Source organism: Rhodamnia argentea, chromosome 8 (assembly GCF_020921035.1).
Source record: "Rhodamnia argentea isolate NSW1041297 chromosome 8, ASM2092103v1, whole genome shotgun sequence".
Taxonomy (NCBI): Eukaryota; Viridiplantae; Streptophyta; class Magnoliopsida; order Myrtales; family Myrtaceae; genus Rhodamnia; species Rhodamnia argentea.
In genome coordinates, this window is record NC_063157.1 from 26227645 (window position 1) to 26249690 (window position 22046).

Consider the following 22046-nt stretch of genomic DNA (forward strand, 5'->3'; position numbering starts at 1 on the left):
TGCTAACATAAAATAGAATGTTTTTCCTTACTTTTCTTTTTCTTCTTCTTCTTTTTTGAGGATTCAACTGTCAAAATTAAAAAGTTTATAATTGAATTGGCAAAACCGCAATAAATTTGAGACTTTTTGAAAAAAAATTTCCTATTTTACCGACCACATTTATAGCCCAACCTCTAAATGGCCATGTTTGATATTGGGGTTTAAGATCGATGTTGGTACATACTAGACACTATTTACATCCCTTATCAATTATCATAGTTGATGCAATCTATAGTTATTGTCGGCAAAATATAACCACGCGAACACAATAACCATTTCATTTTGATGCCAGCTTGGTGTGCATTGGCCATAGCTAGCATCAACTCTTGTTTATTTAAGCATCTAAACAGCAAACTCTCGACCATTGGTCGGTATAAATCTTCTCCGATCATAGCATAGTTCAATACTTTTTTTTTTTAGTGTGTCCTTTTAAATGACTATGATCTTTCAAGCATTTCACAGTCGGTTGCCTCCGATCTCTTTCTTTATCTTTGGCTTGGGCATTATTTATGTCGACCATCATAAATCTATCTTTAATAGATGGTTAATATTTTTATTCTTGTTATTATGATCCCGGCTAATTCTTTCGATATCTTGTACCCGAATGTCTTTTGGGTTTATTCGTCGCTGATTTCCGAATTTTTCATATCTTTTGATAGGAACAGATTCATTAGTCGAGAAATGCACTATTATCTTTTGTGAGATAACTTTATTCAATTTTCTATCTCTCTCTAACGAACCCACAAGTTACTTTCAAAAAAACGTATTTCATACCATTCATTTTACATGAAACCAACGGAGCCTTTTAATGAGATTTGCTTTTTATACTTTTTCCTGATGTTTAGTCACTAATAATAGTCAATTTAGCCTAGAGTTCCCGAATGGTTTCTAGATGTCTAAAAGCTAGGAGCGATTGATCTTTTTCATACACACATATATATCCGGCCAGAGAGATTATTTATTACACGAGAGACCGCCGCGGGACAGCATTGAGAGAGACTGTCCGCTTTCTATATCCCAACTACATTTATGTCTTCTTATATAGTTTCCCCATTAAGTGACGGCCAAAATTCTCTTATTGTATTGTTTCTTCATGACCATCATCATCATGTTGATCTAATGACCTCTCCCTTCATGGCGAGCGAGAGAGCGCTCAAGCTCCCTCCGCTCTCCACCGCCACTCCAGGCATGGCCACCGCCCTGCTCCCGATGAACCCGCTCTCCCCGACCGTAATCTTCCCGAACTTCACCACCCCGCCTTCCCCGTCGTACACGTGCCCAAACAGCAGAGCCTCCCTCCCCACGCTCCCGCCTCCCTCCACCTCCACCATCTCTGGGTTCAGCGCGGCTCCCATGGAGTCCACGTAAGTTCCCTTGTCCAGCTCGATGTACGACCCCATCAGCTTCAACCACATCAGGAACAATCCCGACCCGCTCGCCATCTCCACAAAGTAGTCCCCGACCACCGTCCTGATGGCTTGCCATACGGTATCCATGAACACCCCTCTGCTCCATATGTGCACCGTCTCATCCTCTCGCTTCTTTCCCACGAGAATGTACTTTGCCGCCACACAGGCCAAATTTACTATCCGTTAGTTTTCGTTAAATTTAACGAGTTGGATGACACATGACTATTCTTGGATGTGCAAGTTTGGGATTTTTATTCTCTATTTGTCAGAGTTGTATTAATTTAGAATTCTTCGCGGTATAATCCAATTTAACCGAAACTAATAGAAGATGAATTTGTCATATGTGTACCAAATTGAATTTTTTTTTATGATCAAAATAACTAATTTGGGATAAATTTATCATAGATATACCACTTTGATATTTTTGGTGGTCGAAAAAATAGTTTCGGATAAATTTGTCACACGAGCTTGGCCACGTCGACGCACGCCATGGAGCAGGCATTGTGCCACATAGGGGGAGCAAAAGTGCTAGGGCCTAGAGTGGAGCTGCTCCCACGCCATTTCTCGCGCCGCCTCGTCGCCGGCGGCGGCATAGGTATAGCCCCTGTGCTCATAGATGTCGCGGAGGAGGTCGGCGACTTGTCCAAGGTCGGGGTCTTGAGGTGGCCCTCGGTTGCGCGGCCGCCAGGCATTGGCCCCTGCGGTCGGTTAGTAGAGACGGAGGGACCAAGGGAGAAAAGTGAAATGCCGTGTGGAGACGCCACAGAAAAAGACATCGGCGAGATTGTCGGTTGTTATGCGCTTTTTGGTACGGAGAGAAATTGGAAATATCTCAAGATTCTATCAAGACTGGAGGAAGATATTTCCAGCATGCACATGATCGTCACGTGTCAGTGCGTCCAATGAGGACGCGACACGTGGATAAGCGCCGGAGTTTTTATTTTTCATATTAATTTGGCTATTTCCGTATATTATCTCTTTTAGATCCAAGGAATGTGATCTTCCCTTACTCACGTATCTTTGTGAGTGGAGCTTATTGCTGTTATCATGGTGAGTGAGCGATACCGCCTTAAAATACAAATTGGTTCGTGGGGGTGGTATTATGGTGATTTGTACTAGGAGTTTTAGGTTAGAATAAATATACTCTTATGAGCTCTAAAGGGAGATTTGACCTTTTATGTACAAACTGGTTAAGAGGTGATGTCGCTTTCCTAAAAATCAATTATGATACTTAAAGTATTCTGCTCGTCTAGCTCAATAGATTGAATGTGCAAGCTTGGGTGAGTGTGATACGATCCGATACGGAAAAATTATTCGCCTAATTATTTTACGGGACAACATGAGAAGGAAGGCTAGAATGCCATCCTCGTGTTCATGCGTTCCAAACCAATGCCAATGAACCCACTCACACCTCATTCTTTCGGACATCGCCTTGTTTAATTGGATTGGCTCGATGACCTCGAGCGGGGCGAGCTCGTCCAGGCTTGCTTCATTTTCAAGCCACGCGTAAGTGATTCGTCACATGTCTATGTGTCCATGAAGCAAATAACACGTGGTTAAGTATGAGATTTCTTGTTTTTCGTAATTCACATCGGTCCTAGAAAATAAATGCGCAAGCTTATTCAGAGGAAAACGGAAAAAAAAAAAAAAATTGGGCGAATGTAGGATGGATTGAGCTGAATCGAAGCCATGCATTAGGTATGCATGGATGTGTTGAGTGACTTCTAACTTGGCTTTGCAAATGCCTTTAGTTGGTTTGTTTTGGAACTAGCTATTGGTGGGGGGCTAATTGGTTTCAAATTGGGTAGAATGCAGACCTAAAGCTCGGAACTGGGCATGTTAGAATTGGTTCTTACTTTTGGAACCTCGAAACTATCGTGTTTGCCCTTGACATCAACCTTGAAACCTATCCTTTTTTTTTTTTTTTTCCGGTCTGGTTCTAGGGTTTACACAAGAATCATATTCATTTGCACATTTATAACAAAATAGCACCATCAACAAAGCAATAACTCAAAGTAAATATATCGACAAACAAACAATATATAGGGTAATAAGGAAGTTGAATTTATTTGAAAGGGATAAATAATCTTCTTCCAACTTGATAAAGCACGTTTTAACAACCAGTTCCTAAGTAGGTGGGTGGGTTCAACACCCATAACCGAGAAAATTGCCAAAAAATTTCTAAACCAATTGTAATCGTGTTAATTCGGTTATAATTTTTTTTTTGCTAATTCAATACTAAACCTTTTGTATTTGTGCCAATTCAGTCAATCCAACCAACTTTGGCTACCAACGCAGATGTGGTAATTTTTAATAATTTTTATTAATATTCATTTGAATTTTTTCTTTTTTTGTATTACTCTTCTTCTTCCTCGGTTGGAGGAAGAAGAAGAAGAAGAGAGGGCCTGCAAGGGCCGAGACCTTGCCCTTGCCGGATCTGATGAGACTCAACCTCGCCATGGCCGGGCGAGCTCGACCTCGCCGGGCGACGGAGAGGCTTGGCCTAGCTAGATCGACGGCCGGCTAGAGAAGGGAGGAAGAAGGAAAAAAAGAAGGAAACAAATTGAAAAAAAATATTAAGATATTATTAAAAATTGCCACGTCAACTCCGGCTGGCTAAAGTTAATCGGATATACTAAATTGACATAATTACAAAATATTTATGACTGAATTGTTACAAATGCAAAAGATTTAGGATCGAATTGATTAAAAAAAGTTTAAAACCGAATTGACATGCTCATAGATTTAAATTTTTTTTGATAATTTTTCCCTCATAACCTGAAGCCTACCCTCACAAATATGGATTCCACATTTTTGGAATTGAAACTCGAACATGTGTTCATGGGTGGTTCGATCCTCTTGCCCGGGCAGAATCGGACCGATTGCACTGCCCTAGATCTCGCTGTGGATTCTATAAGTTCTTAGGACATGCATTCAATGGGCTTATTTCGGGCCTACTCGGCCCCCAACCCGCAAAGGCATTTAGATTCAACGTAGTCCTATGTCGAAAGAACTAATAGGGTTAGCCGACATGGACGCCAAGGTCCTTAAGTTGCTAGTAAATCTTTTTTATTGGTGAACTGAGGTTTAGAGGATTGGACCAGTCCAATCTATTGCCCATGCTCTCATGTTACGGAAGAGTTGCAGAAATTCCCTTCAAGAGATCTGACTGTTAAGCAAGTGCAGATATTTCTATCCCATGAAACATCATTTGCATTTGAAGGCCATACTTCTTGAGGAATAGTGCGATTGTTTGAAGAATTCCATCTCATTGGCCACCATTTTCTTTGTGGAAATGGATATGTCCTCTTTTTCTCATATACTGAAGTTTGTCAAGACCTGCATGATTAGAAGAACTAGATGGAAGCCGCTAACCCGACAATATTGTTATTGTTTCTGATTCTACAATATTTCAATTAACGAGTGCTTTATACAAAACATACAGTAATAATACGTGAATCTATTATTAGAAATAACGGACAATCTTGTTAGACTGTCATGTCAAGAAAGCATTCTCCATATTAAATAGCCAAGTTATACCAAGTTAGCCATGCACAATTTCGCTCATCATGCAACACGTGTCCCACGCGGCACACCAGCTGCAATTCAACGCCGCTACTCGGCCGCCACCAACAACCTGAAAACAGCCCGCCACTTCCACCTACAAGACGGACTCGGCGCGGTCGCCACCGCATCATGCAAGATCAGATGGCCCCGATCCACCACCATCATCTCTCTCTCACACACAAATCTGAGGCCGTCGAGAAGGGAAAAAAAAATGCAGTATAATTGTTAAGAATGAATTATGTGGTGGATGTATTCACGCGCTGTTGACATTTTTTTTAATTATCATCGAAGGATTGCTCTTGGCAATATGATGTGCACAGACAGCAGGAGAAGAAGAGATCTCCAAGTTGTGGCCGTGCAATAGATCTTGGAGAAGGGACACTGCAAAAGAATTTAGAACCAGACTATCGTCCTACTTTGGAGCCGACTATATTCAAATTCTCAGAGTCTAAAGAACCATCGCCCGAGCATAACCATGGACGATGATGGAATTCGAGAGCAAAAAGGGTCAGATCGAAAGCGCTAGAGTTGGTAAACAAATCACACCGCTGAGCAGAATGCAAAATGCCATGTGAATCCGCTGCAACGTGCTGCCGCGAAAGAAGGCGACGTCGACAAGTTCATCGAAGCGCTCTCAGAAAAGGATTCCTGCCGGAGAGAGGGGTCTCTTCGTCTGGTGGTCATCGGGGGCCCTCCTGGGAACTTGTCACTCTGCGTCGCAGCAGTGGGTACCAAGAAAGTCATCGTCATCCCAGCCGCCTTCCTCGAGGTTATCCGTGATAAGCGGGTCGCCGCGAAGGTGAACTACCGATGGGACACCACGCTCTGCACGGCGGAGCTCCTCCTCAGCTGGCCGCAGGGTTGTGGAGTTGGCCGAATGGGACGGCGACGTGCGGCCGCAAGTTCCCAGAAGGGCCCAGACCCCTCTTTGGTGGAATACTTCTCGAGGGCTCCGATGGACTTGCCGAGTTCGCCTTCTTTCACGGCGGCCTACAGCAGCAAAAGTTCACATGATATTTTGAATTCTGCTTGGCGCAGTGATCTGTTTACCAGTTCTAGTGATTTTGATCTAGCCCTCCTCTGCCCTCAAATTCCAGCTCGAGCGATCGCGATCCATCCTTAAGACTCTGAAATTTGAACATCGTCTCCTCGGAAGTGAGACGACAGTCTGGTTCAACTCTTTTGCGGTGTATTTACAGCCACGGCTTCGAGATTTTCTCTCGCTGTCGGTGCAGATCATGTGGCCGAGAGCAATCCTTCGAAGATAAAGATTTGACTTGACGTGCGAAAATATCCACCACAGAATCAAGTCCGACAATACGGGCGCGTGCATCCAAAAAGGTTAATTCAAATATAATTTATATATTTGTAATTTATTTAATATGATCTTTAAATTTTAATTCAATGTATAATATTATTTATAAACTTTTAATTTATTCATGAGGTGAATCAACTTTTGTTTCATGTTCCAATCTAATCCCTAGACTATATGAAATTATTCGATATTGTCTCTAAACTTAAATGACCGGACAATCTCTTGGATCTCATGGTTTGGAGCAAGCGGGGCTTTCCTTTCACTTGGCACGAGACACCGCATGCCACTATATTCTATTTACTATTTTGATTTAGTTCGATTAACGGAAGAATAACATTGTATATTTTGATATAGTGCAGGGAATAATTAAAACATTTATAAAAAAAATTCATGTACCACATTGAACAAATTAAAAGTTCAGAAATGACATTGCACATTATATGTCAACATGTAATGACTCACGCATGTTCTTGACCAGTGAAAATTGTTCTTTGATCAACAGTAATTGTTTCTGGGATACTAAACCGATGGATAATCTTTTCCTATATGAATCTCTTAAACCATCTTTTGAGTAATATTTTTTAAAGCAATTGTTTCAATGCATTTTTGTAAAATAAACGTTTGCCACAAATGTCAAATTATTTTTTTAGGCAATGGTGGATATATTTTAGCAGGAAAATTTGTCCGAAAAATGCAACACTAATTGCAGTTTTGCTAATTTAGTCCAAAATCTTTTAATTTTGCCAATTGAAATCTCAACTTTTTTACGTTTTGCCAATGTAGTCTACTTAAGCAAAATTGGCTTGAAATCGCTAAAGTGTATACCAGCATTCTATGTGGCACAACCGGTGCTAACATAAAATAGACTGTTTTCCCTTACTTTTCTTCTTCTTCTTCTTCTTCTTTTAGGATCCAATTGCTAAAATTAAAAGGTTTATAACTGAATTGGCAAAATTGCAATAAATTTGGGACTTTTTGAAAAAAAATTTCCTATTTTACCGACCACATTTATAGCCCAACCTCTAAATGCCCATGTTTGATATTGGGGTTTAAGATTGATGTTGGTACATACTAGACACTATTTACATCCCTTATCAATTATCATAGTTGATGCAATCTATAGTTATTGTCGGCAAAATATAACCACGCCAACGCAATAACCATTTCATTTTGATGCCAGCTTGGTGTGCATTGGCCATAGATAACATCAACTCTTGTTTATTTAAGCATCTAAACAGCGAACTCTCGACCATTGGTCGGTATAAGGGTGGGTTTGGTTCGACATTTGGAAAGAGCTTTGGGGGAATGCAAATGCTGAAAGCTAATCTTGAGACTTCTAGTATTGGGCTTTCAGCCTTCCCAAGAGGAATATTTGGCCAAATGCTCCTTCGAAATGCTTGTCAAACGGTTCAACATTTTTCAAAGGAGCATTCGGGGCCAAATGCTACTTCTAAATGTCGAACCAAACTCACCCATGTTCTCCGACCATAGCATATTTCAATATTTTTTTTTTGAATGCGTCCTTTTAAATGACTATGATCTTTCAAGCATTTCACAATCGGTTGCCTCCGATCTCTTTCTTTATCTTTGGCTTGGGCATTATTTATGTCGACCATCATAAATCTATCTTTAATAGATGGTTAATATTTTTATTATTGTTATTATGGTCCCGGCTAATTCTTTCGATATCTTGTACCGGAATGTCTTTTGGGTTTATTCGCCGCTGGTTTTCGAATTTTTCATATCTTTTGATAGGAACAGATTCATAGTCGAGAAATGCACTATTATCTTTAGTGAGATAACTTTATTCAATTTTCTATCTCTCTCTAACGAACCCACAAGTTACTTTCAAAAAAACGTATTTCAGACCATTCATTTTACATGAAACCAACGGAGCCTTTTAATGAGATTTGGTTTTTATACTTTTTCCCGATGTTTAGTCACTAATAATGGTCAATTTAGCCTAGAGATCCCGAATGGTTTTTAGATGTCTAAAAGCTAGGAGCGATTGCTCTTTTTCATACACACATATATATCCGGCCAGAGAGATTATTTATTACACGAGAGACCGCCGCGGGACAGCATTGAGAGAGACTGTCCGCTTTCTATATCCCAACTACATTTATGTCTTCTTATATAGTTTCCCCATTAAGTGACGGCCAAAATTCTCTTATTGTATTGTTTCTTCATGACCATCATCATCATGTTGATCTAATGACCTCTCCCTTCATGGCGAGCGAGAGAGCGCTCAAGCTCCCTCCGCTCTCCACCGCCACTCCAGGCATGGCCACCGCCCTGCTCCCGATGAACCCGCTCTCCCCGACCGTAATCTTCCCGAACTTCACCACCCCGCCTTCCCCGTCGTACACGTGCCCAAACAGCAGAGCCTCCCTCCCCACGCTCCCGCCTCCCTCCACCTCCACCATCTCTGGGTTCAGCGCGGCTCCCATGGAGTCCACGTAAGTTCCCTTGTCCAGCTCGATGTACGACCCCATCAGCTTCAACCACATCAGGAACAATCCCGACCCGCTCGCCATCTCCACAAAGTAGTCCCCGACCACCGTCCTGATGGCTTGCCATACGGTATCCATGAACACCCCTCTGCTCCATATGTGCACCGTCTCATCCTCTCGCTTCTTTCCCACGAGGATGTACTTTGCCGCCACGCAGGCCAACGCGGCTAAAATCCCTGTAGTCACCCAGAAGAAGGGGAACGTCCAGCGGACTGGCATGTTCCTGGTGTTCTTGCAGTGGAGGAGCAAGTTGAGGGGGAAGTAGATGATCAGTCCGAGGAGAAAGTAGGGCAGTATTGTTTGTAGCAGTGGCTGAGCGAAAACAGCCCACGTGGTCAAGTACCAGGGCCTTGAAAGGGTCACTTTGTCGGTGTCTTTTCTCTCGAGTGAAGCGGCCATTGGACACCCAGAGAGGTCGACCTTCACGTCCGACTGCTCCAGGAAGACCCTCCATGCCTCAGGAAGAGGATCTCCGTTCCTCAGGTGCTGGCATATCTCATAGACTAGTGAACGCCCATGATCAATCGATGCGCTCTGACTACTTGACATGGCCCGGATTACATCCACCTCGTGGCATCGGAGGAATGGATTAAATTCTAGCCTTTCCGAGGCTTCTTTTGTCAGATTTTCATTGATAATCACCTCGCCAACATCTATGTAAGGAAACTGGGATTCATCCCAAGGTTTCGTGCAATCGAGAGCAATGTCGCGTGCAGCTTCGTCCTGTGGAATTGGCCTGACTTGAAGCTGGAATATGTAACGGACCCCGTTCGGAGAGTTCACACGGTTCTGGAAATCTTCAGCTAGGAAAAGTAATGGGCGGGTGTCACTAGCATCCCTCGGTATCGCACCAGTTTCAGGCGGAAGGATCCCCGAGGGTTCCACCTTACCAAGATCTTCTTCAATATTTTCGTCGATGGGCCTCAACTTGAATTTGACATACATTTCCTGTCCGTCCTTAAAGCGGAAGAGCCTACAGATATTTGAGTAGTAATGCATATCCACATAGGAGTCAGCTTGACGGAGGGAGGTCCACACTGCGTCCCGCACGTGCGGTGCCCGCTTGACGTGCTCCTCCCTCGCGGCAAGCCCACACACCAGCCAGGTTGCGAAATCGGAGATTGTGCGGGCATAGAATGCCTTCCCTGTCTTCAAAGTCAAGTCGAGAAGTGGAGAAGCATCCCCCTTTTCATCTGAGAGGATCCTTAGCGCCGCTCCTCGTGCATCTAACCTTGCATCATCATCGGCACTCAAGCTATTGCTGTGGCGGACGACGACTGTATACTTCTTTCCGGGGCCGAAGATATTGTGCTCTGGCAATCCTTGAATGGTGTCGTAGAGTTTCAAGTATCCCTTCCCGCTAACACCGATACGATGGAAGTATCTCGATTTCACCTTGAGAGTCGTCGCTGCCAAGTTCGCAGCCAAGTTGCCAACCATCTTTTTGTATCTCGGATCCATCTCCTCAATCCTGTCATCCAAAGCGTGTATTGTGTTTTTTACCATAACTGCACTTTGAGACCCCATGTAAACACCACCACTTTGGAGAACTGAATTCACTGGAGCAACTGAAATTGCCCCGAGAACAACATCCTTTTCGACAACAGAGCCGGGAAGTATAAGGCTTTGGCTCCCAGTAACTGAATTATCCTTTACATCAACATTACTCTGGATGTATCCACTCTGGGAATAGAAACCTGTGATGATCCTGCTAAAATCACCTAAATGGACACCAGCACCTATCGAAACCATCCTTGGATCCGCAACCGGGTTGATGGATCTGATGGAACAACACCTGCCTACTTTTGCACCTAACAAGCGCAAGTACATGCAGAAGGCTTCTGTTCCAGAGAGAAGCTTGGCAAAACGGAGGTGGCATGCAATGGCAAGTTGGTGGCCAAACCAGGTTTTGATATAAGTCTGCTTCCTTTCTTTACCAGAAAGCAAATGGGTAAAGATGGATGTCAATAAACTGAGGACCAGGCCATGAGCAAGGTAGGCAAATGCCAAATAAATGGCAAACTCGACCGGATTAGGTGGGGCTTTCGTAAACATGGTGGCATATGCCATGATGGTGAATGGAACCCAGTGAAAGGCTCCCGAAATGCAAAGAAAAGCCATGTGCTCTAGGGAAGGAACTTTCTGAGATAGCCTCATGTAGAACAAGTAAACAGCAGCAGCGGACAACGAGCTGAGGAAACCAACCATGTAGATGCCCATAAACTGTTGTATGGTCTCTTTCAGAGTTCCAGGGGAAACCTGAAATGACGCATAGTAGATGTGATATGCACAATTAAAACAGGAACAAAAGATGCATGTATTGTGCTTCCAGCAGTTTAAATGTCAGAGATACAACTATGAGCATCAGAGACCACATCAGCGACAACCAAAACCGAAAATTAGGTTAACCACAACGAAGGAGACTGATAAAAAAGAAGAAAAAACAAGGAGTGCCAGTGACTATTTTGTCCTGCATTCTCTTACATTTAGGTAAAAACACAACTTTCAGCATCCTAAAAACTAAGTCAACCAATACTGCACATGCAATGGAAATTCTAAAAGGAACTTCAAGAGTAGTATGAATCCGCAATTTCCACCTACTCCCTTGTGAAATAAAGCCAGGAAAACACTGACAGCCCAACTGGATGGGTTTGGAAATTTTTTCTTCATCTCAGTCCACATTTATTAATTCCATTGATTATTTGGAGGAGGATACTGCTTGAAGCAAGTATAGGCCCTTTATTGTCAGGACGAAACAGTACACATCCTTTTCCCTTTTGACACCATTGCAAATTGTAAACCCAATATACATTTCACTACCAAGATAAGGTAGGGCATTATTAGATATACTGACTATAGACTATACTGATATATATTTATATAAACAAGTAAAAAGCATATTTTTGTTGATTGGAGCATAATGAAAATTTGCAATGAATAGATTTTGGTACACACTTCGCTTGAGAGTGCAATCCTACGTGCTCTAATTAAGTAATTGTCATAGTTACCTATAATCTAATCTATCATCAGTTTATGATTGAAAGAAAGATAGTTACCTCTAAGAGCTGACTTTTGAACCTATTAAACATTTAAAAATAGGTAGTGCACAAATAGAGAGTTCATATGAATAAAACAAGTACCTATCAGAAAGTTGCTTAAAGTTTTTACCAAGAAAGCTGCGCCTCTTTTCATAAAAGATAAGGAAACAGAACTTACCTTCAGTATGTTTTCTGCCTTGGCCATCTTAAGGGAAGACTTCCCACCTTCACTTTTCTGCAAGGCCAGTACTTCAGCTCCTTCCCTTAGAACACTTCCTTTCTGGACAACAGCATAAGGGCCAACTGAGCAATTCCTGCCAATCCTTATTGGCTGGAATCTCAAGACGCTGTTCCGCACTTCGTGACTTTGAAGCAAAGCACCTTCTGCAATCACTGCTCCATCTCCGATGGAAACCAGAGAAGGGTCTGTTATGTCAACTGTGTCTAGTAAAACTGATGATCCAATCCTTGCTCCAAGCATCTCAAACCAGTATTTAAGGAACACTGTTCCTCTGAGATGCACTGCGAGGACTTTGGAGGAAACCTCCTGAGCCTTGTAAAGTGCCCACCACTTGACAAAATCCACAGACCAGACAGATACTTCAGGAGTCAGGGCGTAATTTATGCGTAGGAATGAATTACCGAACAAGGCAATGGATATGCTGGTCAAGGAAATACAGAGGATCCAGGAAAGAGGTGCAAGAAGCACAACACTTGTATGATGCAACCAGGGAAGTCCATCAATCAGTTTTTGGCTGGCCGAAACCAAAATTTGAAAAGTGGAAACCGATAAATAAGCAGGGAAAACCAGAATGAAAGAGACATAGAGAAGTGCAAGAAGTTGGAAGGACCAGATAAGCCAGCGGTGAAGTTTGGAAATTTCCATGGAGAAGTCAGCAGTAAGGGGCTCTGGATGTTTGGATTGGGTGGTGACTAGATGGGGTTGAGACTTCATTAACAGATTCTCGGCGAAGTTTGCCAAGTCTGCTATGCAGGTTGCAGTGAATATATCTACAGCTCCAACTGGCACTCCAAGAAAATCCGAAAGCTTTTGAGCAGCTCTGACCACGCCTATCGAATCAATGCCGTAGGACACGAGGCTTTCCGTGGCTGAAATGTTCTTGATTGCAATTCCTGTCTGTTCACCGATTAGCTGCTTCAGAAACTCCACAATATCTCTATTGCTTAATTGTGCGCTTGGTGGTAGAGAACCTTTAGCAAGGTGAGGTCGAGGAGTATTTCCCTCCTTACACGTCCCAGTGGTGAAAGATCTGGTCAATGATCTCTTTGTCCCAATTGGATCTGGTACTGTGTTGAGAGTTCCATCAACAAACTGCTTGAGGCATTCGAACCTCTTGATCTTCCCAGAGGTTGTCTTACTTATGGTTCTAGGCCTGATCAACTTGACACAGGCGACAGTTACCCCATGTTCTTCCACCACGCGGGATTCAATTTGCTTTATGATGTCCTTGTCAACAGGTTTACCATCTCTTAACTCTGCAACTACAACCAAGCCAACCTGGTCAGAAGCATCCGGAAGTGAAATGCCTTTTGCCGATAGGACATCTTCAGGAACACTGATGACGGCACAGCAACCAGGGCGTAGAAGCTCAGATGAGCTCTCAACCGTCTTCTCAACATCTGCCGAGTAAATGTTTCTTCCAGCTACAATGATGAGATCCTTGATTCTTCCTGTGATGAACAAGTTACCCTGGATTACCCGTCCCAGGTCTCCAGTTCTTGTGTACTTTCTTCCAGGGTACTTCTGAAGCTTGTTTCTGAAAGTTTTCTCGCTAAGTTCTTCCTTGCCCCAGTACCCAATTCCAGCGCTTGGACTACTAATCCATATCTCTCCTTCCTTCCCATCTTCATCAACCTCTAAACCTGTATCTGCATCAACAATCCTTATATCAACATCTGCATCATCGTGATCCACGTATCCGCAGCAAATTCTTCCCTGCCAATCTACCAAGATAGGCTTCTTTTTGCCATACGCACAGCTGACAAAGACACAATTTTCTGCCAAGCCATAGCCTGGAGCCATCATATCCTGAGAAAGGCCAAAGGGACGAGTGAGATCAATAAATCTTTTGAGCGTCCTCTGCCTCACTGGTTCAGCAGCAACCATGAAAAAATTCATGGAAGAGAGATCATAATTGTGCGAATTGGCCTTGTCTGCTTCTAATCTTCGAATTACTAGCTCAAAGGCAAAATTGGGACCTGCGCTATGTGTGGCCTTGTAATCGCTGATCGTTTGAAGCCACAGGAGGGGATTCTTGATGAATGTCAATGGAGAAAAAAGGAGTGCTGATCCACCAGAAACCATTGCTGTAAAAAGTCCTCCAATCAAACCCATGTCATGGTACTGAGGAAGCCAACTTACTAGCACAGTATTTGAAGTGCTTCGGTATCTCCTCCGCATCAATTTGACGTTATGAACAAGTCCACCATGTGTTATCATAACGCCCTTAGCATCACCAGTTGAACCCGATGTAAATTGCAAAAAGCACAGATCATCTGGCCGAGATTCTGACTGAGAGGCAATGTTTAGAGCAGGCAAGACCTTAGAGCTTTTGATCCAAGAATCTGTGTGCAGCCATGGAAGATTAGGCCACTGAGCTGTGCTTTTCGCAGTTTTTGCGGTGAAAGAGATCAAATTCTTTACTGACCCTGCCCTGACTGCAGCATGATAGCCAATGGTTGACAGAATGGCCACTGCATTGCACAACTTAGCAATGTTCTCAATCTTCAGAAGAGCCTGTCCACCTCTTTGCAATGGATCAGGTGGAAGTACTGGAACGGGTATGACTTTGGCTCTTAAACAACCAAAAAAAGCATCAACAAAGTCCAGACCTGGAACATGGACAAGTAAAACCCTATCACCTGGCTTGATAGTAGGTTTCCGGCTCGTCAAGAGCTTATCAGAAATGCAAGAAGCATTGGAGTCAAGCTCTCCATATGTCCTCTGGCACACCACTGCTCCTCCTTCATTGATCCAAGTATAGAGAACCTTGTTTTGAGTAATTTCTTGAGCAGCCCAGTGCTTCAAATAGCTATCAAGTGTGGGAAGGTCGGGAAAAACAACTCCTCGTGCTTCACTCAATGTTTTAAGGCCGGTCTCCTCTCGGTCCAGGTGCAAGGTGAACAAACTCTGCACAAGAAATTTATGTATAAGTAAAACATAGTTGCTTTAATGCTCTTTCCATTATCAATAATCATAGATCTAGAGAGCTGACTCACCTTCACATAAGGAAGTGTTGGGAGGGAATTTGCATTGGCAAAGTGCTTGCAGATTAGAGCCATGGCATAAGATGAATTTCTTTCTGTAAGCTCAAAAGCAAAAAGACCTCCTATGTAATATGTGTTTCGGTGACCCTGAAGTTCTGATTCTACTTTCTCATAAAATCCGTCCTTCATATCTGCGTCAAATCACAGAGAAAGATACAAAAAATCTGTTACTTGAGCTTGTGGCTCCCATGAATCACCTCCATATGAGTTATATTACATACCTGTGCTGCCTACATGAGGAAAGTACTTGAAACGCCTCTGCAGAATGACCTTCTCAACTTCTCCACCCATTCTTTTAACTACTTCAATGGCGAGATCAATGACGTTAGATCCCCTAATATTCACAGAGTCGCCATAGGACCAGAACAAGAAGATATCGGTGTCCGCATAAAATCTTTGCATTGCAACTGGATGTCCGATTGTCGAAGGGTCGTCCATATATTCACCCAAATAATAAAAACCAACAGGGATGCGTTCAAGCCCCTTAATCTTTAAAACGGTGGTGTAATAATCTATTGTTTGCACTTTGCTGAAAAGCTCCCTTTCAAGGTCGCTCACATCCAACAATCCCATCTCAGCTTCTGCAGTGACATCATGTTCATGAAATCATTCTGAACAAAAGACAACTATTAGAGTGAGAGTAAAATACTCAACAAACCTTCAGAAGACGGAGGTGATCTGTACGTTCTCGAATTCTTGAAGGGGAATGCACCTGAGATGATTATCTTGTCAAACTCCTTATGGTCGGTTTCTCCGCTAGTATTGGTGATATCAACATTAACACCAGAACTGTTGCGTCTGACTGCTTGTACTACAGTATTACAGCACACCTTTATTGGAAGAGACTCACTGATTTTCTTCCAAAGGCTCATATATCCACCTTTCATACGTCGGATTTTTCCAGCCATGCTAGTGCGAGTGAACTCATGAAGGTAAGCGTAAGGCATGTCTTGGACAAATCCGTACCCAGATGCAGTGTATCCATATTGGACAGACTTGGGAACACTTTTGATTCCATGGGCTTCCAGATATGCAGGGGTTAAGTCTGATGCAATGTCACTCACTGCATGGATGCCTATACGATTCGAATCCTTCGCCTTATCCTGCACGTGATATGAAACGCCAACTAACTGAAAATTTAGCAACAGCCAAAACCAACAGTAGAGGTTACGAGTGCGAATGGACATTTCACTGTAGTACCAAAAGAAGGGTACCTGGATTTCTAAGGTGAGCGAGACTAGAAACATATAATCTTCTGCAACATTTATATCCTGATACTCCCCGGTAAAACTGTCAATGAGAGCTTGTTTGTGGAGGTCCATTTCTTCTAATTCAGTCCCAGATTCTTTTGCCAAGTGAAAAATGACTGGCGCGCTGTTGGCAGCAAGAACTTGACCACCCAAATCATAAACCTTTCCTGTACGGATGATCAAAAGATGTTAGTTAAGTTGCAAGGTTGAAAAGCGCATAAGACACCCTTCTTCTCTGTACCTTCAATTTCTACTGATTCGCACATGCCTCCCACAGAATTGTGCTTCTCTATGACAGTGATGTCTCTATAACCGAGCTTCGCTAGTGCATAGGCAGCTGATAATCCACTTGGACCACCTCCAACTATCCCGATTCTGGTATCCATTGGTAAGCATGGATGCAACTTGGAGAACTGATCTTCTACGGATTTTCGGGTGTCCATTTTTTATGCCGTCGCACACTATCAACACCTGTTGGAATCAACCCCACCAAACTGAGTCTATTTATATTGTTTGCATTACCACTTCCCAAAGTACAAAACCAATAAGAAGGTTTATATTGCTGTACAACCACAAATTTGAAAAGAATGGGAAAAAAGAAATCCTAAGCTTTGCATTGTTGTCTATTCTGCTAAAAAGCAAGGACACAATCCAGCTCAGAACATGTAAGACAAAAAGAAGAAGTGTAGAGAAAAATCGAGTGTTGACAAAAATCAGCATCGTTTAAACCAAAGTTCCAAATCATCTACCAGAGTCAGACATGGCAGACAAGTGCTTAACACATTCTAACAAGATCCGGATATAGATTATAAAATTCTGCCCGAAATCCTGTGGCCTCCCATTAACTCATTTCTGCTGCACAAAAATTTGATTCGGTCGACCTTCAATAGATAAGAAATGTGCGATAGTTTGTTCCAATCTACCAATGGATCATAGCTAAAACCAAATGATACCATCTGATAGTCTCACTATGTTATAGAAGTTCTTAGTATAGGATGCTTGTAAGAATATGCTGTATTCTTTGATTTAATAGCTAGACTGGCAATAGTAATGAGATTGCAAAGTGGAATGATGCAAATAATGCCTTTGGGAACAACTTTGAATTTCGAAAAGACAACAGCTCCAAAATGACTCTACCACACACCCCAAGAATCACATTACCGACACTGTTTCCACAACCACGAAAATGAAGCTCAGCTGTATCGAACCTTAGGATGACGATAGGTCAAAACTCGCACTGGAGACTCCTGCCGTGACAACTCGGCGCTCTTTCCGCACCTCACCCTGTAATGCCATCGTCAATGGAAGTGAGGAGACCGAATACTCAAGAGACCCAGCGAAGCATAACAAATTCTTTTTCACCCGGCAAAGCATGATGGATTCCTTTTCGACCATCTCCACACAACTCATTACACAGACATTAAAGGTGGCCACGCGTAATTCTCACTGGGGCTATTTATCAAATACTTCTATGGCATGCGAGCATATATTTTCACCCACATCTAGAAAGCTCTGAATAACTGGAAATTCTGTCTTTCTCTGTCGCTCCCAGTGTGTCAAAGATTGTAGCAGGGACACAATAGTTCTAAAACACAAAACACGAACAATGTAGAAAGGGTCATCATGAGACAGTAACTAACCCAAGAGTGCGCAATATGTTGCCAAATGGAGAGGCATAGCGAAGAGATAAACCCACAGTGTCAGTAACAGTAGCGGCCGTTCTTCCACACACCAGAAATGCTGAACTCCTGCTCGAATTTAACCAGTCGAGACGCTTCATCAGTCCAACCAGAAAACGACAGAACCCACAAACTCTTTTTTTTCGGTTTTTATAAACCAAGGCAGACGCTTTGTAATCAACCCCTCTCTTCGGTAACTCCGAAGGATCTCCCATCCGGGGCGCGAGATATTCCCCACGTTTGTGCCCCGCAAGAACCTCTTATCGCATCGTCGTCATCTGCACAACAAGAAGAAAGAGCCTCGATCGAATCCGAGGCGATTCAACAGCGTGTTAGATGTCCGAACCGGGAAGATGGGTCTTGTCGGAACAGGTATCTGCTTTGCTCCTTCAAATGGCGAAAATCATCCTCAACCAGAGAACAAAAAAAAAAATGTAAACTTTCGCCGGTAAGGAGAGAGAGAGAGGGGCGGAATTCCAGTTAGTTTTGGCGGGCAAAGGCTTTTGGGCTCTTTTTGGCGGTTGATGACCGTTAACCAAGTCATGTCTTTTTTTTTTTTTTTTAAGCAAATGTCGAGGAAACCGTTAAATATAGCCAAGATGATCATGCTCAGAGGTCACGCTCCGAACTTTTTTGGTAGATGTAAATCGTTGCCGATATTAGAATTATCTTATAATCTCGACTAATTATTTCGGTCGATATAAACAATCGATTTACGGATTTTTTTTTCCTCCCGAATCATTTATTCTTCGTACCCTTTCAAATAGCGTGTTCGGATATCCCACATCGCCCGACAAAGAGGTTTACACGCTCTTTATATCACGTGCAGTCTCTAAACTTTCGTGTTGTTCGTTCTGACATGCTGTTGGAGCCAGATCCCACCCCACTTTCGCCCGTGCATCCGTGAGTTCGAACCCAACCCGGTCATTGGTGCCACCTATCAGCTTATCTTTTTATTTTTTTTTTATTTTTTTGGGGGGGGGGTAGATTATCCGATGCCAGCATCGCCCTTGAGAAGATGCCTGGATTAGGATTTTCTAATAGAGTGGTCGTTGCATTTAGGACGGAAACTTTCTTTCAGTAGGAATGAAAAACACATTCAAAAAACATGATGATTAGCAAAGATGAACGATCCCCAACGGCACCTAGGCCACAATTCGATTATGAAGGAATAACTCCTGAAAACACAAACGGGATCTATCAAACTCCGAGTGTAACGACAAATCCCCATCAAAACATCCGTACCTTAGCTAGAAAGAACAGCACATTCTAGTAAAAATTCTTACATTCAATACCAAAAGAATTCAAGGATAATTGGGTTGATTCCAATGGATCCAGATGGCACAAACTTTGAAAAATGGCGAATTTTTTCCCCGACCCTAGTATTGCTCGTCGAGACATTCCACCTGAAAAATCCCGCCAAGGAAAAAACAGTCGACATTCGCCGCGTGTCGAGATCTGATTCGCGGGGGTCAACAGTAAAAAGACAGCAATGAGAATGACGGAGGAATAAAGCCCCCGCAGGTCGAGATAGAGTGAATAATACGACCAGTGAGCCAAAACGATGGGCAAAATGCCAATGGCATCCTTTTGGAGAATCCACCATTTCAAAGGAGATGCCCAGCTTCTTAGATACAAAACTGCTGAGGTAATAGAGTTTTGCATCGTTTAGGCATATCTCTTAACTCGTCCTTGATTACAAGCCGATCTTGAATATGAAATGAATAAGGCGGCCATGGATGTAATAACGTCGAACGAACAGCCGAAAGGTGAGCAAGTTTGTGTTGTCGCGAAAGCGACCCCGACAATTCGCAAGCATATGATTGAAATGGGAATCGTTATAAAAGGACTAATCTCGACCATGGCGTAGCTTAGGTGGAATTGAAAGAGTCCATTTGGTCGGGAAAGGCTTGTCCTATGTCCCTTCACATGGAAAAGGTCTGCGATTGAGGGATTGGAGAGGTGCGGCCAACGCTATTAGCGATCTCTACGAGTAATTATCACAAGGGTCTTCACCCTCGATACGAAATATTATTATACACGACTCACGACACAAATGTCGAAGGGTTCGTTGGCCCCTTCCTACAGCCCCACTGAAATGTCGACAGTCACGAAGTCTCTTAGCACGAGATATGCCGCAGTTAGGGAACGCAGCGCGGACCACTCAGAAGTTTGCTTATAGAGTAAATCGAACTCGTGACTTGCTAAAAGACAGGTGACTCTTCTAGGATTAAGCCACGTGCCTTGGCGGTCCCGCGATTGTACCAAGGAAAAGTATGAAGATGCCAACTTCATTTCATGGGACTATCGAAGGCAGGACGGGTTGGGTAAGCAAAATTGGGGTTTCTATGGAAACAAGGATTGCCGTGCGCCACGCACTCATGTTTGTTGACTGTCAGATGAGCACATTGTTAAATAGAACATTGCCAATGTATAAATCCTAGAGGACCATTGCTTGGCACGGGCTAGGAAATGCCTTATAGACTATAGAGCAGTCATTCGACCAAAAAAAAAAAAAAAAAATATGGAGTAGTCCGACATGAATCTGTGATTTGAATTGGATTGGAGCGGTGGTTTGGTTTCCAAATGGATCCAGGAACCAGTGAGTGGTTTCTAGTTCTCAATTTGTGGAACCGACCCTTCATAGGAGGTCCCGATTCCAAGGTGGGAATTGGCCTACCCTAGAACCGATCGCCCCTAGTACTCAAGTCCTGTATTTGTTGCTCTCTTTGTAACCGATCACCCCCACTCTGGAACAGGCCCTTCACATGCATTTCTTGAAGAGCGTGAGATATTTTAGACCAAGTTCTTAATCAATTAAGATTTTTCTTGAGGTTTTTTTTACCGTGAGAAAACAAATACTTATGATTCAATTAATTTTCGTGTAGGTCTATTTTTAACTCGATTGAGCCAAGTCGAGTTAAGTCTAGAATAACTTATGATGCTTTGCACTTTTGCCAATTTAGTCCTAATCCTTTTAATTTTGCCAATTGAGTCCTAATTTTTTTTTTCAAATTTTGCCAATTGAGTCCACCCGGCTTATATTGACCGAAAATGGGCGACGTGGGCATCGACCATCCTACATAGCATGTTTGGAGCTGACGTGGATAATTTTTAAATAACATATTAATATTTTTTGAATTTAGAAGATCTTTTAGTGGCAAGTAATTTCATGTTGCCAATTAAACTAAGTTGCCATATATTGTCCATAATATACTCTCATTATTTATCTTATAGCAAGTATGAACTTTTCATGGACTTTTTCGGTGAGAATTAAAAGGCTAAGAGAATTGATTAAGTGACAGTCTTTTGGTGACTGTGAGACTAACAGTTTGTTTCGGACCACAAAAAATCATTATGACTATTAATTAAAAAAGGGTTATGTATGGGGTCCACTTTCTTCAGAATTTGTGGCTCACAGCATATAAATTATTCTCACAGTCGTCCGAAAACTGTAATGTTAACAAAGCCCAAATACCGAATATTGCTTTTGAATTCAACTGAGCAGAAGATGAACCAGGCCATGGATGTTTTGATACATTACCTTAGTTTATTCTCTTCCATACATATTTCCTCCAACTAACATATGCATTGATTCGCAACAAGTGAAGAAGATGCTCTTGGAAACTTTCCACACCTTAAATTCTTGAAAAAAACATACGCGAGATGGTGCAACCATATCGATTCGATAACGTCCCAAGATGCTCGTACTGAAACTCGTGGTGGTCTCCAGGTAACACAAAAGCGCTTACGACAAATTTCACGAGCCACGAGTCTCGTTGGCGCGATCGATTACTTTGTCTGCTTCTCCGGTCGAAGGACGCACCTGTGTAAAGCCAAAGGCGAAATGGGCCATGCCAAGCTCACAAACGGACATCCAAAGGATGAAGACCCATAATTGATCTTTAGCTCGTGGATGGCACATCGAACCTACATTGGGATTTCCCT

The 22046-nt window shown here is 42.7% G+C and overlaps 3 protein-coding genes across 4 annotated transcripts; all 3 read right to left on the minus strand.

Moving 5' to 3' along the window:
• Positions 1–977: 977 nt before the first annotated feature.
• LOC125316388 lies at positions 978–1585 on the minus strand. The gene is made up of 2 exons (XM_048284641.1): positions 1139–1585; positions 978–1072 (listed from the first exon to the last, which is right to left on the minus strand). The coding sequence occupies exon 1, from the start codon at positions 1533–1535 to the stop codon at positions 1146–1148; it is 390 nt and encodes a 129-aa protein (XP_048140598.1). The 5' UTR covers positions 1536–1585; the 3' UTR covers positions 978–1072; positions 1139–1145.
• A 6778-nt stretch (positions 1586–8363) lies between these two features.
• On the minus strand, positions 8364–16673 carry LOC115738225. Its single transcript, XM_048284358.1, has 7 exons — positions 16384–16673; positions 15828–16272; positions 15391–15750; positions 15122–15300; positions 12060–15032; positions 8525–11102; positions 8364–8458 (listed from the first exon to the last, which is right to left on the minus strand). The coding sequence occupies exons 1-6, from the start codon at positions 16489–16491 to the stop codon at positions 8532–8534; spliced, it is 6636 nt and encodes a 2211-aa protein (XP_048140315.1). The 5' UTR covers positions 16492–16673; the 3' UTR covers positions 8364–8458; positions 8525–8531.
• Positions 16674–16680: 7 nt separating this feature from the next.
• LOC115738234 lies at positions 16681–18522 on the minus strand. 2 transcript variants are annotated; one of them, XR_007199617.1, is made up of 2 exons: positions 18060–18522; positions 16681–16890 (listed from the first exon to the last, which is right to left on the minus strand). XR_007199617.1 is itself a non-coding variant. In XM_048284642.1 (2 exons), exons 1-2 carry the CDS (start codon positions 18311–18313, stop codon positions 17613–17615), a joined length of 345 nt encoding a protein of 114 aa, XP_048140599.1. In that variant the 5' UTR covers positions 18314–18522; the 3' UTR covers positions 17554–17612. The 2 variants fall into 2 exon arrangements, 1 of the variants encoding a protein (XP_048140599.1); XM_048284642.1 differs by lacking the exon at positions 16681–16890 and adding an exon at positions 17554–17703.
• Between the last annotated feature and the right edge of the window lie 3524 nt (positions 18523–22046).